Source organism: Cottoperca gobio, unplaced genomic scaffold, assembly GCF_900634415.1.
Source record: "Cottoperca gobio unplaced genomic scaffold, fCotGob3.1 fCotGob3_200arrow_ctg1, whole genome shotgun sequence".
In the NCBI taxonomy this organism is placed as follows: domain Eukaryota; kingdom Metazoa; phylum Chordata; class Actinopteri; order Perciformes; family Bovichtidae; genus Cottoperca; species Cottoperca gobio.
The window spans coordinates 353,119-370,879 of NW_021166839.1; the positions used below are offsets into that span (position 1 = coordinate 353,119).

At 44.7% G+C, this 17,761-nt stretch overlaps 1 protein-coding gene across 18 annotated transcripts in view; it reads left to right on the forward strand.

Annotated features, from left to right (window-relative positions):
* ttn.1 (titin, tandem duplicate 1) overlaps positions 1 to 17,761 on the forward strand; it is a 221,661-nt gene that overhangs the window by 40,164 nt on the left and 163,736 nt on the right. For 15 of the 18 annotated variants that reach the window (XM_029426576.1, XM_029426565.1, XM_029426579.1 and 12 more), the window contains 12 exons: positions 186 to 236; positions 5,504 to 5,782; positions 6,051 to 6,617; positions 6,823 to 7,104; positions 7,417 to 7,695; positions 7,783 to 8,064; positions 8,147 to 8,425; positions 8,508 to 8,795; positions 8,907 to 9,185; positions 9,281 to 9,562; positions 10,432 to 10,710; positions 11,013 to 11,291. In XM_029426576.1, coding sequence (XP_029282436.1) covers positions 186 to 236; positions 5,504 to 5,782; positions 6,051 to 6,617; positions 6,823 to 7,104; positions 7,417 to 7,695; positions 7,783 to 8,064; positions 8,147 to 8,425; positions 8,508 to 8,795; positions 8,907 to 9,185; positions 9,281 to 9,562; positions 10,432 to 10,710; positions 11,013 to 11,291 — 3,426 coding nt within the window. Of the gene's footprint in view, positions 1 to 185; positions 237 to 5,503; positions 5,783 to 6,050; positions 6,618 to 6,822; positions 7,105 to 7,416; positions 7,696 to 7,782; positions 8,065 to 8,146; positions 8,426 to 8,507; positions 8,796 to 8,906; positions 9,186 to 9,280; positions 9,563 to 10,431; positions 10,711 to 11,012; positions 11,292 to 14,912; positions 15,166 to 15,889; positions 16,169 to 16,250; positions 16,533 to 16,612; positions 16,892 to 17,006; positions 17,295 to 17,413; positions 17,693 to 17,761 lie in introns of those variants that run through there. The other 3 variants (XM_029426583.1, XM_029426582.1, XM_029426581.1) reach the window with 2 other exon arrangements.

Consider the following 17,761-nt stretch of genomic DNA (forward strand, 5'->3'; position numbering starts at 1 on the left):
CTCATATCACTGAGGTGCTGCTGCACACTAAAGAGCAAGAGGAAGCATGCAAGAATTTCAGTAAAAAGACAAAGGGATGATATGGATGCACGAACTGTCACTGATTCTAACAGTCTTGCACCATATGAGACTTTATGTCCAGTTATAGGAGTGTTTTTAATTTGTGAACGTTTGTGTTTTTACAGTCACTGCAGAGCAGCAGGAACCTGGTACTCAGGTCCGGGAAGAAGTGAAAGGTAAATACTGTCTGGATGGATGTGTCCATGATGTAGAACTATTTTTATGTCTTAACAAAGAAGGTATTTGTGCTGGTGAGAAAAGTTAATTTTTTTAAGTTGAATTTCATGTTTCAGAATGTTTTACTGGTATTTGAATTTACTTCGAATTTTTTTTTAATAACCTGTGAGGAAACTTGCAACCTCTTTATCGAGCTTTTAACTGCGTCTCTCAGTCTTCATCACATGACCACATTTGATGTGTTTACATGTACGTACATGGAGTAGTATAAGGGGGTGAAATCATAAATCCTGTTTTTGAGACGGTCTTTGGTGTCAGAGAAAATGATGCGTTTTACCTACCAAAATCTTCAAAACTGAAGGCATGATTTGGAAAATGGACAGCAGTAATGTAAAGAATTTGCAAACTGAAGTAAATTGGCTAAAATTTGCAAAACAATATTTTATTCCCTTGCAGACTAATAAAACTGTTTACATCCATAATGTTTGGTTCAGACACCACGATATCGGCCCAACACAGCCGTCGTAGGATGTCGATGGTTTTATCCTGTTTACTGTTATAGCGGACTATAACCACGCAGCGACAGAAAGACGCGCATTTTTTAGGGTTTTTTTGTATCCACAACGTGTTTCCTATACAACAAATAATATTGAAGATAACGACATTATCACAATATCTATTTCTAATAGAAAAAAAATACAATGAAAACTAAACTAAGACTAAAAACAGTGAAATTCATCTTTAACTTTGTTTATTATTATTGTACAATTTTGTCTCTTTTTTTGTCAAATTAGACTCAAAATATGGGAGAGTCTGAGCACGCTAAACTCTGATTGATCGGGTAGTCTGCCATGTCTTTATGACACCTAATCTGACACTGTGACCATTGTAACAGACAAACATATCCTGTAGTCTGAACCCGACTGAAGTCCTTCTGTTTTCAGTGCAGCTGATTGTGGTTGGAGCGTTTGTCTCACTTTACTTTAAATTGTGATTATTCCATCCAGCCTTCTCTAGCTCAACCATCACAGTGGAAGAGGAAACCCGCGACTCGTACAACACTGCCCTAAAGTTACCAGATAAAACCAGAACACTTGAACTTAAGCCAGAGTCCAAACGCTTCTCCAGCACTTTGGAGAAGAAAAAAGAAAAACCTGTTTTCCTCAGCGAACTTTCCCCAGCAGCTGTGACTGTTGGAGGAACGGCTAAGTTTACCGTCACGGTTTCCGGTTTCCCCAAGCCCGCGGTTCAGTGGTGCCACAACGGGGACACCATAACCAGTTCGTCCGTGTACACGTTCGTTCACGAGCGAGACAAGTTCAGCTTGGTCATTAAGAAAGTGCAGAGGGAGTTCGCAGGAGAGTACTCCTGTACCGTCAGCAATAGATTTGGCCAGTCAACCTGCACTTCTTATTTGCATGTTCAGGTGAAAGAGCCAGAAAAACAGGAAAGAGTTGACAGGAGAATATTTGTAGCCACAGGCAAACCCCCAGAGTTCACCAAAACTGTCGAGTCTCTTCAGCTGTCTGAGGGAGGTCAGGCGTTCTTCAGGTACATTGTGACCGGAGATCCTCTCCCTGATGTTGAGTGGCTCAAAGGCAGCTTACACATTCAGCCGAGCGGGTTCTGTGTAATCATGACCAACCGAGACGGATCCGGCTTTATTAATATTAAGGGTGTCAAACAGGAGCACAGCGGCGTCTACACCTGCAAGGCCTCCAACCAACACGGGGAGGCCTCTAGTTCTGCCGAGCTGCTAGTGTCCAGAGAGAAAACTCAGGAAGAGCTTGTTAAGAAAACAAAAGGTTTGAAAATATCCATGATCGAACAAACCACAGAATCCAGATTATACCAGAAAAGAACTCTGTCTGATCAGATGATTTATACCATTAGCACTGAGGACCGGCAGATTATTCCCAGCGAAGAGGTGGGAACCCTCAGAGAGCTCGATATCTCTGCTGCCACCCTCCATCGAGAGCAGCTGACCCACCAGGCTGCGGTGCTGCAATCTCATGAGATACATGAGCGGGTTTCTTTGGCTCCCACTCATCCACCTCAGGTCTCAGCTGTTCCCATGAAACAGCTTCACATGGCGACTTTCTTATCGTCAGTCCAGGAGAGGCAAAAGATCACGGAGCAGCACTCCGAACGGATCCTCAGCCCTGAGATTTTAGAGCTGGAGTTAGTCAAAGAGCAGCCGTCGAAGGTGATGTCAGCCACATCTGCAGAGGTCATCCCTCTCAGCACAGTGAGAGCCGAGGCCTTGACGGACCGCGCCCAGGAGCATGTGAAAACTTTGAGTGAACCCAGGCAGCTTGTTAGCAGTCACCAAGTAGAGTCCACTCTGCCCATCCTTGATGAAACTTCAGGCTTCACCCACAGGCCAGAGGAGGAGAGGAGTTTCAGAGTCACAGAGGGGGTTAAGATTTTATACTCTGCTCAATCTACAGGGCAACTTCCAATCACAGACAGACACTCAGAGCTTCTGCCAGCTTTAGATGCAGCCACTCAACCCCTGATTGAGAAAGAGCAATCTAAGCCCGTGGTAGCTCCTGTGAGTGAAACTCGAGTGGCTTTATCCAAAGAACAGACGTTTATAATCCATAGACCAGAGCAGGAGAGCATCACCCCTCGCAAAGATATACTACAAAAATCAGCTGTAACTGCTGAAGAGAGATACGAGCTCCGATATGAACAGGCAGGACAGCTGCCAGGTTTAGCACCGTCTGTGTGTCTGCAGCCTCAGCAGGAGGGAGAAAGACTCCTGAATCTGCAAGTTATCAGTGATCAGAATGTTTTACAGTCTGAGGGCAGGTTCAGCAGTGAAAAGCCCTCTGAGGAGCAGGCGTTGGCGAGGAAGAGTCCGACTTTGTTGCATTCAGTGATTCAAGAAGAGCAAAGAACTGCGGTTTGTGAGGCAAGCTCAGAATTCTCCGCAAAAACTGACTCCATATCTGTTCAGCCAAAGACAGAGTTACCGCCAACAAAATACCTTCAGTCAATTCAGTCTTTATCAGCTTTACCAAAGGAAGGAATACTTAACATCACTAAACCTGACCAGCAGGAGGCAACGCAGAAACAAGAAAAGGCTAAAAAGCATGCAGCTACCTCAGAAGAGCGAAGGGAGATCACGGCAGATTACCACAAAGATCTGGATGTGTCGGTGACCGGCGTTCAGTTACAGCTTCGGACAGAGTCCAGGCCTTCAAGCATCCTCACTGTCTCCTCCCAGCCAATGCAGCTGCCGAAGGAAACACCTTTCATTACCGATGTCAAGCAGCAGCGGGCGCTAGTCCAGAAAGAGGACAACTGGAATATCATGCACTCTTTGAATATCACAGACACTCACAGCCTTGAGGAGGGTCACACCGATAGACTTAACAATGATGAGAAATTCAAGCATGAGATAGAAATTGAGCCTAAGATACCCAAAAAAACTGTTTTTATAGAAGAGAAAGCAGTTGCCACTGAAAGCTGTGCTATCTTAGAAGCGGCCGAGCAGGACTTCGCAGTCCAGATCCAGGAGGGCCAGTCAGTCCGACAGTCGGTGTTGTTGGAAGAAAAGCAGGTTATTATGGGAGAGCAGTCAAGTGAGATTCATAAATCTGAGGGCTCGACTGTCAGTGTCATGACGCAACCTAAAGCACTCCTATTTGTCCACGAGTCTCAGGATTCTCTGACTCTACCTAAAGAGCTCAAATTTGTCATTCAGATTCCCAAAGCCTCAAGTTTGACTGTACGACGTCAGCTCAGAAACGCTCTTCAGTCGGCCGTGGCCAGCAAACAACCAGTCTTACTCGCCGACGTCGTAGGCCGGTTAGAGGCAGTGCAGGTGCAGGAGGTGAAGGTTCAGAGAGAGCCTAAATGGGCCACTTCAACATACCTGATCACAACTCCAGGTGCTCCCATGGAAATCACTCTGTCTTTTGAAGGGGAATACCCTCAGACAGCGGACCTCAGGTCTGAACTCCAGGTAGCTCTGCATGCTATGGTTTTCCAGGAACAGGAAAGTCTTACATCGGAGCTGCCGGGCACCATGCAGATAGACAAGCCTCAGAAAGCGCTGGTCAGCTCAGCGCCCTCCAAAGAGGTATTGTCATCCGTGGTGGACACTAGGGTGGTGGCAGAGCATGCAGTTGGGTTTCCTCCTGCTGTATCTCAGTCTGCAGCTGTCAAAACTGAAGCCAGGGACTTCTTACAAAGTGCAACAGTTCAGAGTCGGTCTGAGATCCACGAGTCGAGGCCGGTGAGCAGGAAGACGGTCAGGTCAGAGCGGGATGCTGCTGCTGCTGCTGCTGAAGAGACCACCACAGTGCCTGTCGGTCAGGTCCCTGTTGAACAGCATGTGGACATTTTTGTCCACAGAGAAACCAGAGAGGAGTATCTTTCAAATGCAATCATGATTAGCGAGTCCTCTGACAGTCTGATGGATTATCCCATTGTCAGTGATTCACTGGAAGAAGTTTTCGCTGAGGAAAACGGCGAGGCCAATTTTACTGCCACCATAAAGTACGTCACCAAAGTAAATTGGTTTTTCAATGGCCAATTAGTGAAATCTGGTAAAGAGTTCAAGTGTTCTCAATACCAAGACACATACACATTAGTTATCGACAAAGTTGTGAAGGAGAGGCATCAAGGAGAGTTTGTCTGTGAGGCTGAGAATGAAGCCGGCAAGACGACAACATCTTCAAGACTTACTGTGGTCTCAAGAGGTTTGATGATGTGCAATTCTTTAAAATCTTCATCAACTAACTTCACACTTTGGTGAATCTCCAATTATGTTGTCTGCAAACCTTAACCAAACTTTAAATGAACTTGGGAGATTATTTAAGAGTTGAATGCCCACAAAATCCTTAAAACACTGAAAATGATTTTAAAAAATGACATTTGTATGTTTGAGGTTTTCAGCAGACAGCAATCCCATCCTCACTTTTACTTCAAGCTTATCCATTCCTCCACATGCATATCACCCCCTTATCCATTTCTTTGTCCTTCCAAGGAACCACCTTTAGCTCCATATCTTCAAACATCCATCAGTCCTCACTCATGGTCCAGTCCTCTTTGCATGCTTTCTCCCTTTTCTTTATCGCAGTTTCATCACATCTTCAACCCAAACCTAAAACCATGTTTCTCCTCCACAGTCTCAACAGGATCACTTTGTGTGTCACTTTCCATCCCAGCATCACTACATCCCCACCTCCAATAGACGCTTTCCTTTTCAACTACTTCTGTTTATTAACTTTGTCTTTCTATCTTTCTTTCGCAGTAAAACCTGTGTTCAGGCACAGGATTGCCCCTGTGGAGATCAACATTGGTAGTATTGCCAAGTTTGAATGTGAAAGTGAGGACGCTCCCAATGTAAGCTTCAAGTGGTTCAAAGATGGACAATCCATCAAAGAGGGTGATAAGTACAGGATCATCAGTCGCTTCAGGACCTCGTGTCTGGAGCTGCTGAGCCCACACAAGGACGATAGTGGTGAATACTCCTGCAAGGCATCCAACCAGCATGGCAGTGACGAATGCTCAGCCTCTCTCAATGTGACGGGTAAGAGCAACGCATGTTTTCTTCTTCTTCGCTGGTTGTGGTTTTGAAATCAAACTTGAATCTAGAACTGTTGTAGATTTCTTTTTCCTACAATGTATGATCTTTTGTTGTTCTTTGCTGGTGCAAACTTTGGGTTTGCTTAATTGTGAATAGTCTTTTCAGCTTTCTTGTTATGCTGCTTTGTTTTTGTCTAACTGACAGGTTTTGGTTAAGAACAGGGTATAACATGTTGCAACTAATATTTTTCTGTTTTTCTTAATTCTTATAGAGCATTGCCCTCCCTCCTTTATAAATAAACCTGACCCTCAGACTGTGTATGTTGGGAAGATGGCACAGATACAGTGTGTAATAGCAGGATCTGCTCCACTGAATGTTGTCTGGCACAAAGACGACCAGACCTTACCCAAAGTGCCGACACACTACCAAACATCTTGTGAAAAGAGTAAGCACACTCTTGAGATAACCAAACTTGAGCCAGCGGACCAGGGGCTTTATGTGTGCAAGGCGTCCAACAATGTTGGGACAGCTGAGAGCAGCATGGAGCTGCGTGTTATTGATAAGCCCAGCTTTGTGCAGCCCCTCGGCTCGGTGGCCGCTGTGGTCGGAGCTCCTCTGCACCTGGAGTGTCAGGTGGACGAGGACACTGGAGTAACTGTCACCTGGACCAGAGGTGGTAGAAAAGTCCACCAGTCTCCAGACTGTAAACTGTCTTTTGAGGATAAGACAGTTACTCTTGATATCCTAAAGACCACACTGAAAGATTGTGGAGATTATGTGTGTACGGTGACAAATGAAGCTGGGAGTGCAACATGCTCCACCTCTGTGAAAGTTCAAGGTAAGAGCTGTCTAGTACATTTTCATGACTACTGCATAATTTGAAGCTGTTGCAAATTTGCAGTACTGAAAATGAACATAATTGTATTATGTGGTGTCCTGTTCTTCTTTTTTTTGTCTTAAATCTCTTAATTTTCTTTCGGGTTGTTATTTTTAAATGCCTTCTTTGACTTCACATTGGTTCTTTTAACCACACCCCTCTCCAGAGCCGCCAGTCTTCGTAAAGAGACTGGAGGCCACCACAGTCTGGAAGCAGGGCAGCACTGCACGTCTGCAGTGCACCGTCAAAGGGTCGCCTGAACTTCATACCACCTGGTTCTTTAATAACAGCCAGCTGTCTGCTGGTGGCAGATATGAGATCTGTCTGAAGGACGGGGTCACAACACTTGAGATAAAGGATGTCACGTTGCGTGACTGTGGAAACTTTACCTGTGAAGTTCTCAATGAGTCTGGCTGTGAAAGCTGCAGCACTAAAGTGACAGTGAAAGGTGTGTAGGCTATGTTATACAGAAGCTTCAGTCAGAATAAGGGTGCTTACACAAGCCAACATTTAGTCGGTTTTAGTCAAACTCTGGTGCGTTTCCTTTGTAGTAGTGAATGTAAACTGCTCCTTCATGCATGGCCCTCAGCAAATTATATTTCTTTATTTGGTCCGCTTTAATTTGTAAACTGCGAAACCAAACTAGACTAAATAGAAAACGAATCAAAGGTCTTTCACGCTGATTCGGACCGGCCGAACGGACCATGGCTTGTGAAGTCGCCCTCAGAGCCCATCTAACTGAACCATCTGTCCCCCGTAGAACCGCCATCTTTCAGAAAGGAGCTTCTCTCCTTAGAGGCAGTCCGAGGGTCTGTAGCTGTACTGGAGTGTGAGATTGCAGGCTCTGCACCATTTGAGGTGGCTTGGAAAAAGAATAAGACACGCCTGTCAGCAGACAAGAAGCACAGGCTCCTGTCACAGGGTTCCCTGAGCTCTCTGGAGATCCTTTCGTTTGAGAGCGCTGACGCTGGGGAATATGAATGTGTCGTATCTAATGAGGTTGGGTCAGTAACCTCAAAGTCTTTCGCTAAACAGAGAGGTGAGTGATGTAAAGAAATACAGGACCGAATTAGAATTACCTAACTCCTCTGGGCTGTTGTTTACATCATTATCACTGTTATTCCAGAGCCACCAATGTTCTCAAAGAGGGTTGAAAGTGCTACAGCAGTGTTGAGAAATACAGTGAAGCTGCAGGGAACCCTAAAAGGTTCTGCGCCCATCACTATCAAATGGATGAAAAACTCTGAGCTGCTACGAGATGACGATCCAAATGTCAAAATGACATTTGAGAACAACATTGCTAGCATTTCCTTCTCATCTTGTGACATAAAGCACGGTGGCAAGTACACTTGCCTTGCCGAAAATGAGGCGGGACAGCAGAAAAGTGAAGCTGTCTTAACAATTCAAGGTTAGAATCACATTCTTATTTATTAGACCTATTTTTACAGTGTAGATGTAGATGTTAATAAACTCTAAATGTTGTGTTATAGAGCCTGCTAGCATCTTAGAGAAAGCTGCGTCCATCAGTGTGACCGCAGGTGACTCTGCCACACTGGAGTGCACAATTTCTGGAAGCCCAGACCTCAAAGTGAAGTGGTTCAAAGACGGCAAGGAGATGATCAGTGGCCGTAAATATAAGATGGTTGTGAAGGAGAACATGGCCATCTTAAAGATTCTCACAGCCGATAAAGGAGACACCTCAGAGTACAAGATGGAGGTGTCCAATAAAGTGGGGAAAGACGAGTGCAGCTGCTCAGTCACCATTATAGGTTAGTTTGAGCTTTCACAACAACTTAAAGAGTTGGCCCTTGGGGACGTTTAGTTTTATGTTTGATATATTTCCTCACACAGATCGTGCCGTTCCACCTTCCTTCACCAAATCTCTAAAGAAAGTGGATGGCAGTATTGGTAATAATGTTACCTTGGAGTGCAGAGTTGCTGGATCTCAGCCAATGATTGTTTCTTGGTACAAAGACAACAAGGAAATCCACAGCAATGGCAAATATAAGATGGATTTCAGTGAGATTAAAGCCTCTGTGACGATTACTGGCCTGGAGCAGAGCGATGGTGGAGTTTATACATGCCGGGCCGCTAATGATGCCGGACAAAAAGAGACCAGTGGTACTTTGTCCATCAAAGGTCAGAGGAGTTACTTAAATGTGAGATTAAACAAGAATATGGCAGACTTTACCAATGATCAGGTGTTATTGATAGGCTTTGTATGCTCTTTTTCTTCCCAAATAACTCCAGAACCTCCGGTCTTCACAGTGAAACCTGAATCCCAGGATGCCTCACCGGCATCAAATGTTGTCATAAAATCCACTTTCACAGGATCCACTCCTCTGGTGGTAAAATGGTTCAGAGAGGAAAAAGAGATTTTCACTGGGGGGAGGTGTTTCATAACGAAAGACGCCTCCTCAAGCTCTTTGGAGCTTAACTCTGTGAAACCCAGTGACTCTGCGAAATACACATGCCAAGTATCCAACAATGCTGGGAAGGTGGATTGCACCGCAGTCCTCTTTGTGAAAGGTGCTGTTTCATTCTTTCTTTTCAAAAAGTGATGAACTGACCTGTGGTTTTCTTTACCTCTTGATTTTACTGTAATTGTTACTGTTAACTTTCAGAAGCCCCAACATTTACAATGAAGCTTGAGCCTTCACAGCTGCTGAGAACTGGACAACCTCTGAAGTTGTCCTGCAAAGTACAGGGCACCCCTGTGATTAGCATCAAATGGTTTAAAAATGGCTCAGAAATCTCTTCAGACCACAGACTCACAATGTCCTTTGACAGCTCAATAGCCTCTCTGGAGGTAGAGAGTTGCTCTGTAGAGGATAGTGGAGAGTATGTGTGCACGGCGTCCAGCGAGGCCGGCAGCGACGAGTGCAGCAGCTCAGTGACAGTGAAAGGTTGGTTCAGACTTTAGTCTTCATCATAGAGTTTATCCTGTTAGACAAACTTAAGACGGCATGAAGTCTGATCCACATTATTCTTTAACAAGCTTGGCGGAAAAGCTTCACTGTACAGGCATTACATTCCTGTCTACCAGCGCAGAGACTTGCCATTAAACTAGTGGAAGTTGTCCCATCCGGCTTGCTTGTATTCTCCACCAAACACAATTGTCCATGTTTGCAGGTGGGAAGCCAGTGAGGGTATAGCTAATGGATAAATAGAACGATGGATATGCTCCAACACAAACCCTTCCACCAAGTGCAAAGTAGATCGGACAAACATTTCTCGAGATATGCGTCATACCCACATACAGACGGACGGAGATTACTTGCTTCATAGTTTGATGAATAACTGTAAATCAAAAAGGCTCACAGATGAGCTGACTTGCATATCTCCTAAAACTAAACACACTTCTTGCGGACCTGTTAGCTAATTGGCTGAAAAAAACATAAATTTGACACAAGTTATACACAAGTGTTAAAGAAACAACCTGAGATGGACGGATATACTTAAAAAAAAAAAGAGATCCCAAAATATATCTAACATGCTTCCTTTATTCAAAGTTGGAAGATTATTTACCAATCATATCTCAAACAGTGAATCTATCGATTCTTAAATTCTTCACCAACTCCTGTGTTTCGGTTGCTGACCAACATTTAGCAGAAATCGATGCACTTTTATTTATCATTGACTTTGGAGCTAACCAATGAGAGTGTTTGTCCTGTGGGAGCTCTGCACTGCTTAATGAATTCTGTGGACCAGACCGGCCTCATGAGACTAAAACTTACTCTTCAGCCATATAACATGTATTATCTCTGTGTTGTAGAGCCTCCAGTGTTTGTGAGGTCTTTTGAATCAGCCGAGCTTGTAAAGGGATCCGACATTATCATGGAAGGAAGTGTTTCGGGTTCCCCTCCATTTGAAATAAGTTGCTTCCTCAATGAGAAGCTGATCAGAAACGACAAAAGGCATAAGATCAGTGTTGAAAACAACACGGTCACTCTTCACATCCCACACTGTGAGAGCGGAAATGCTGGGACATACCAGTGCTCTGTTACTAATGATGTTGGGGAGACATCTTGTTCTTGTCAGATTTCCTTAAAAGGTTAGTCAAAGAAGAGTGAAAAATACTGCCGTGCAAGTTTATATTCCTATATGTTGCCCAAGTGCCTATGAAGGAAGATTTGTGCGAATTAAAGCAATTACATTTTGGGCATTTTGGACAAATTCTGGCAGTAAACAATAAAATATTAAGCATATTTAAATCCTAAATAGTTATAAATTATGAGATTGCTGCATTTCTTATTTTCACAATTATAAAAGGTTATAAAGATTTGCATGTGGATCATGTGTGTTTGTGTAAATCTCCCGCCACCTACAGTCTGATTTGTGGTCTTCTCTCACTAGAACCACCAACATTTGTTGAGAGACTAGAGGATATATCCTGCATGGTGGGCTCTGAGATCTCTATGAAGTGTATGTTGTCTGGATCACTTCCCATGACTCTCTCCTGGATCAAGGACAATCATGAGCTCTCAGAAGACGAGCATGTAAAGATGACCTATGAAACCAAAAGTGCCGAGTTGAATTTGAAAAATGCTCAGTTATCACACAGCGGGAAATATGTGTGTCTGGCACAGAACAAAGCCGGGACTCAGAGATGTGCCGCCGTGCTCGTAGTGGCAGGTTTGTAGGACGTTTGTCTTGTTTTCACTGCGTTCATGTCTCGCTTGACGTTTCCTCTGTTGTATTAACACCTGTATGTGTAGTTGCTAACTCCCTTTTGGACCATTTTGTTATCCCAGAGCCAGCAAGTATTTCAGAACATGCAAAGTCCATCAGTGTAACCCAGGGCGACCTGGCCCGGCTCGAGTGCAGATTCTCAGGCTCCAAACCGCTCAGGTCCAGGTGGATGAAGGCAGGACAGGAGCTGAGCCGCTCAGGCCAGAGATACAGAATACAGAGCTCCGACACCAGCTCTGTACTTTGTATCATGAAAAGTGAGCACAGTGACAGCGGTGAATACACCTTCGAGGTTTCAAACGGTGCAGGGTGCCGTTCTTGTGAGGCAGTCGTTACTGTCTTAGGTCAGTTTATCACAGAGTTTTATATATTTCATGAGTATGTATTCATACAACAACAACAAAACTTAACATTGTTTTTGCACTTTGTATGTAATAGATCAGATTATTAAACCGTCCTTCACAAGAAAGCTGGAGGAGACAGAAGGTATTAGAGGATCCTTCGCTCACCTCGAGTGCCTTTTGTCAGGCTCACTGCCGATGGTGATACAGTGGCACAGAGATGAGAAGGAGATCCGCACTGATGACAAACACAAATGCACTTTCTTTGAAAATGTTGCTTTCCTGGAAGTCAGCCATCTTGACAGTAAAGATAACGGTAGCTACACGTGCACAGCGGAAAACAAGGCGGGATCTGTCCGGTGCTCCGGGGTTGTGTTTGTCAAAGGTTCGATCTCATCGCACATCCTCAGCACTTTATATCAGCTTATGGCACCATCACATTGCATATGTTGTTGTATATGTTATAATAGAAGTGTTGTGCACCAACAGAACCACCGTGCATTCTGGAAAAGCCTGAGTCCATGAATGTGTTGCCTGGGTCCAAGGTTAAGTTTAATGTTGGTGTCTCAGGCACGCCACCAATCACCATCAGATGGTTTACAAACCAGAAGGAGATTTTCTCCAGCACCGACTGTTCCGTGGTTAAAGACAGCACCTTGAGCTCACTGGAGCTCTTCTTTGCTAAATCTTCTGATTGTGGAGAGTATGTCTGTGAAATACAGAATGATGTGGGCTCCACTTCCTGTCAGGCTACGCTCTTTGTAAAAGGTTAATACTGGTCCCTCACCTTTATTACTCTTCTTTACATTGTATTGTCCACCATACATAGGTAACTTCTGTGTGTATTTTTTTCAGAACCTCCCTTTTTCATTGAAAAGCCTGAGGGTGTGTCAGTAGTGAGAGTGGGAGACAGTCATGCGTTTGAGTGCAAGCTGGCTGGTACTCCAGAGATCTCTGTGCGTTGGTTCAGAGACGCAGCTGAGATCCATCAAAGTGTCAAACACAAGGCGTCGTTTATGAACTCTGTAGCCTCCTTAGAAGTTTGTCAAGTTAGTGAAAGTGACAGCGGGAAATACTTCTGCGAAGCCTACAACGCGGCAGGCACAGAGACCTGCACTGTGGAGCTGGAAGTGAAAGGTTGGTTTCCTTCACATGTTGCACCATGTTAATATTGCATCACTAAAACAAATCAAAGGTTTCAGTTTGACTTGCTTTGTTATTTCAGAGGCTCCTTGGTTTGCTGAAGAGCTGATGTCTGTTGAGGTCGTTAAATCTTCCACAGCCGTGTTTGCCTGCAACGTGGCAGGAAGTGCTCCGTTTAAGGTCACATGGTTCAAAGATAAAAAGCCAATCAAACCCTGCAAAAAGTACATTATGGTTGATAGTGAAAACGTGAGCTTGAAAATCCAGGACTGTAAAGTGGAAGATGTTGGTACTTATCAGTGTGTGGTAGCCAATGAGGTTGGAAGTTGTTCTGGCTTTGCAGCGTTGTCTCTGAAAGGTTGGTTTTTACATACGCTAACACAAATGGCGTACAACGCTGTACATGTTCTGGTGTTACAATGATATCTTTTCTTTCTATTAGTCCCGCCAAGATTTGTTAAGAAGATTGAACATTTATCCACTAATCTTGGAGAGCTTGCGGTATTTCGCTGCAGCGTGGAAGGCTCTCCGCCTCTCTGTGTACAATGGCAAAAAGGCGAGAACTGGATCCCCGAGGATCCAAAGGTTGAGAGGACGTTTGAGAACAAAGAGGCCACACTCAGGATTCCTGCGTGTGAGGCGACTCACAGCGGGAAATACACCTGCCAGGTGGTAAACGAGGCCGGGCAGGACAAATGCTCTGCCACCCTCGTAGTGCAAGGTACCTGTGCTTCATGCTTAACATTATAGGTAGCGCTAATGCTAATAACAAGTGCACTCACCTCTTTTTCTTGGTGTTGTAGAACCACCTACCATCCAAGAGAATCCCAAGGTAGTCAAAGTGACATGTGGAGACCCGGTTAGTCTTGAGTGCAGGGTAGCAGGAACTCCTCAGATCAGGGTAAGATGGACTAAAGATGGCAAAGAGCTGCAGTCCAGCAGTAAACGTCATCTGTACCACGAGAACAACCTCAGCAGTGTTAACATACAGTCCTCTCAGCTGGAGGACGGGGGGGAGTATCTGCTCGAAGCCAAAAACTCTGTCGGGACCTGCAGCTGTAAAGTCATGCTAGTTGTTTTAGGTTTGTATAACACTCACAAGTTTTGTTAGAACAACTATTTAATGATTGTGTTTCTTCTCTGACTGATTATCTTTTAATATCACTTCAAACAGAATATGTAATTCCGCCAACGTTCGTTAGGAAATTAACACACGTTCAAGCGATCATGGGTTCAGTGGTTACCATGCAGTGCAAAGTGGCCGGTTCTCTTCCAATATCAGTCGAATGGAGCAAAGGCAAAGAAAAGATCACTGAAAGCTCCAAATATGAACTTCTGCACATTCGAAATACTGTGTCTCTGGAGATCAAACTGAGCAAGAGCACTGATACGGGAGAATATTCCTGTAAAGTGAGCAACAACTCAGGCAGCTGTATGTGCAGTGCGGTTCTCACAGCTAAAGGTTAGCATTTAAACGTCCACTTCAAACAGTTTTCCATCCACAGGCTGTTGGTCATGTGTGGTAATCATTTCTCTGTGTGGGTTTTAGTGCCACCAAGATTCGTAGCTGAGCCTGAGTCTCAGGCTGCTATCCCAAAGTCTACCGTACTCTTCAGAAGTGTCTTTGAAGGAACTTCTCCATTTACAGTGAAATGGTTCAAAGATGACATCGAACTGGTCACAGGGCCGTCGTGTACGATTAGCCTGGACGAATATACTTCCTCTGTAGAGCTCAGCTCGGTCGGGACTCTGCAATCTGGGATTTATTCGTGCCAAGTTAGCAATGAAGCAGGCGCCGTGAAGGGTGCGGCAGAGTTGTTGGTGAAAGGTTGGACTCTTCTCTTTTTTATCGTCCACCTCCATCATCACCTCTCAATTAACTGCATCTTTTTCCCTCCATGTCACAGCTTCTCTTTATCATATTATCGCCTGACAACCTTACCATTTCTTTTCTCACCAGGAATATCTGTATTCCACCCTCCATACGTACCATTGATTCAAGGGTTACTTTATTCTGACGATAGTAACTTGATCTTTCTTTGAATTTGCAGAACCCCCTCAGTTTGTCCTGAAACTCCCTCCCACTACCTTTGTGAAGCAGTGTGAGGGACTCCGTTTCGAATGCAAGGCCACAGCCACACACTCCCTGAATATGTGCTGGTTCAAAAATGACCAAAAGATAACCGACGGAGACAACTATAAAACAATGTTTGTGGACTCGACTGCGTACCTCCAGCTGTGCAGCACAAGATTTGGGGATAATGGCGTCTACACCTGTGAGGCTCATAACGATGCCGGCAGTGTAAACTGCAGCACCGTACTCACAGTCCAAGGTCAGCTATCCAGCAGATATCTTTGCTACACATTTGGTCCCCTCTGAACTTGCGTAGCATGAAAAATACGAAATTAAAATCCCCTATGATGCAGATTTTGACCTTTTTCTGTTTAAACACTTCAGCATGGAAACCAACACCTTCTGTTTCAGTGGAAAATCTGATTCTTGTCCTCCAGTGTCTCGGATAGCATGCGTCTTTTTTAGACGTCTTTTCCCTATTTTTAGAATGACCCTTTTTCCATGTTAAAGCTGGAGTGCAGGACTTTTGTCTCCCCCCTCTGGCAGTGAGAATAAATACCATATGGGAGAGAGCATAGAGACAGAGCAAGAGAAACTCAGCGTTAACAAGAAGGATTAAAGTAAAAACCATTACATAGGAAGACTTTAAGAGAGCGACGGTAGATGTGCGCTAGTGCGGGAAAGTCATCACCACAACACCGGAGTCCTGCAAAACACGAAGAACTTTTCCTGCTGCCAATACACTTAATCAGCATTGTGTAAACTTGTTTAGCAAGCACTCAAATGTAACATTCATATATACGTAATAGTCCTGCATTCCAGCTTTAATTCCTCTGATTTTGCATTCTCTCACTAATTTCTGTCAACGCCTGGATGGAGTCCTCCAGCATGGACTGAACTTAAGCATGACCCTCATCAAGAACTTCTGTCCCATGGATTTGCCTGCTTGCAGTTTATTAATATATCTCTGATATATTTTCCAGAGTCCCCATCCTTTATTAAAACTCCAAGTCCTGTAGAGGGCATTAAAGGGAAAGAGGCCAGCCTGCACTGTGAGATGTACGGCACTCCACCTTTCCAGATTAACTGGTACAAAGACAAGAGGCCAGTGAAGGAGAGCAGGAAGTATAAGATGGTGAGTGAGGGCAGCTCGGCCACACTTCACATTATGAAACTGGAGCAGGATGACGGCGGTCTTTACGAGTGCAGTGTGTCAAACAATGTAGGAATTGGAACCTGTCGCACTACCATTAGCCTGAAAGGTTAGTACAGAATCAAAGGCCAGCTACTCAGAGATTAGTGCGATTACCTCTCCTCACTTTTAATCTTTCCATCACTATTCAGAAAAACCAGTGTTTGTGAAGAAACTGGTGGACCAGTCTGTGACTGTCGGTCATCAGCTGACTCTGACAGCCGCAATGAGAGGCTCCGAGCCTTTGACCGTGTCCTGGGTTCAGGACAAGGATCACATTCTCAGAGACGGTGACAACAGGAAGATCTCTTTTGAGAATAATGTCGTCACCCTCATAGTGGCAAAAGTTGACTCGACCACGGCTGGTAAATACACCTGCCGGCTGAGCAGCGACTCTGGAGTGGTGGAGTCAGTCTCCCAAGTGACCGTTCTAGGTTTGTAGACCTCCAGACTTTACAACATGACGGCCAGCTGAGGGTTTGTTTAGCTTAATATCTTCTTCCCTAATTTCTAGAACCCGCCGCTATCGTGGATAGCCCAGAGTCTCTGAACGTGAAGGCCGGCGAAAACACGGCTCTTGAGGTCACAGTATCTGGCTCACCAGAACTGAAAAATAAGTGGTTCAAGGATAACAAAGCGCTCTCTGCCGGCGCAAAGTACCAGATGTCGTTCACAAAGAAGGTTGCTGCCCTGAAGATTCGGTCCGCTGATAAAGCAGATGCTGGAGAGTACAAGCTAGAGGTTACAAACCACATTGGTACAGCCTCTTGCAAAACTAAGCTCTCTGTCTCAGGTTGGTGGCCGCAGTATACGTGACCTTTAACGATCTTTCTTATCGACATGTTGATCCTTTTTATTAGCAGTTAGCTCTGAATTACTTCATAACTTGTTTGTTTTTTTGACAATAGATAAGTTGATTCCCCCAAGCTTCATAAGGAAGCTGAGAGACACCCACCTTGTTGTGGGTAAGCCTGGCGAGATGGAGTGTAAGGTCGCTGGCTCTGCTCCTTTAACCACTTTCTGGTTCCACAACGGCCAGGAGATCAAGAGCGGGCCAAACTATGACGTTAGCTGCTCTGATAATAACTGCAAACTGAGAGTCCCGACAATTGCATTGACCGATTCTGGCAAATACACGTGCAAAGCTGTAAACGCTGCCGGAGACAGTGAGACGAGTGCTTCCATGAATGTGACAGGTCAGTAGACATGAATAATGTCGCGAACATTTCCATGAGTTTTTCTCAGCACGGGATCGGACTCGTTATAGAAAGGTAATGATTATCTTACGACACATCTTTTTTTATTTAAAACCCAGAACCTCCATCTTTTGTGGAAACGCCTGAAGTGAAGGAAACGTTGCCCGGCAAAAATGTGTCTTTCTCGGCTAAAGTGAAAGGGAGCACCCCCCTGAAAGTGAAATGGTTCAGGGGAGCCAAGGAAATGCAGCATGGACGGGGCTGTGAGATCGCCCTGAAGGACAGCGTCGCCACTTTGGTGCTACACAAAGTGGAAAGGTCCCACGCAGGAGAGTACACCTGCCAGATCATTAATGACGCAGGGAAGGAAAGCTGCCCAGTTAACCTATTTGTAAAAGGTTTGTTAGCATGATCGATATCTTTTTTAACCATATGTGCACTTCCAAAAGTGAATTTTATGTTACTGA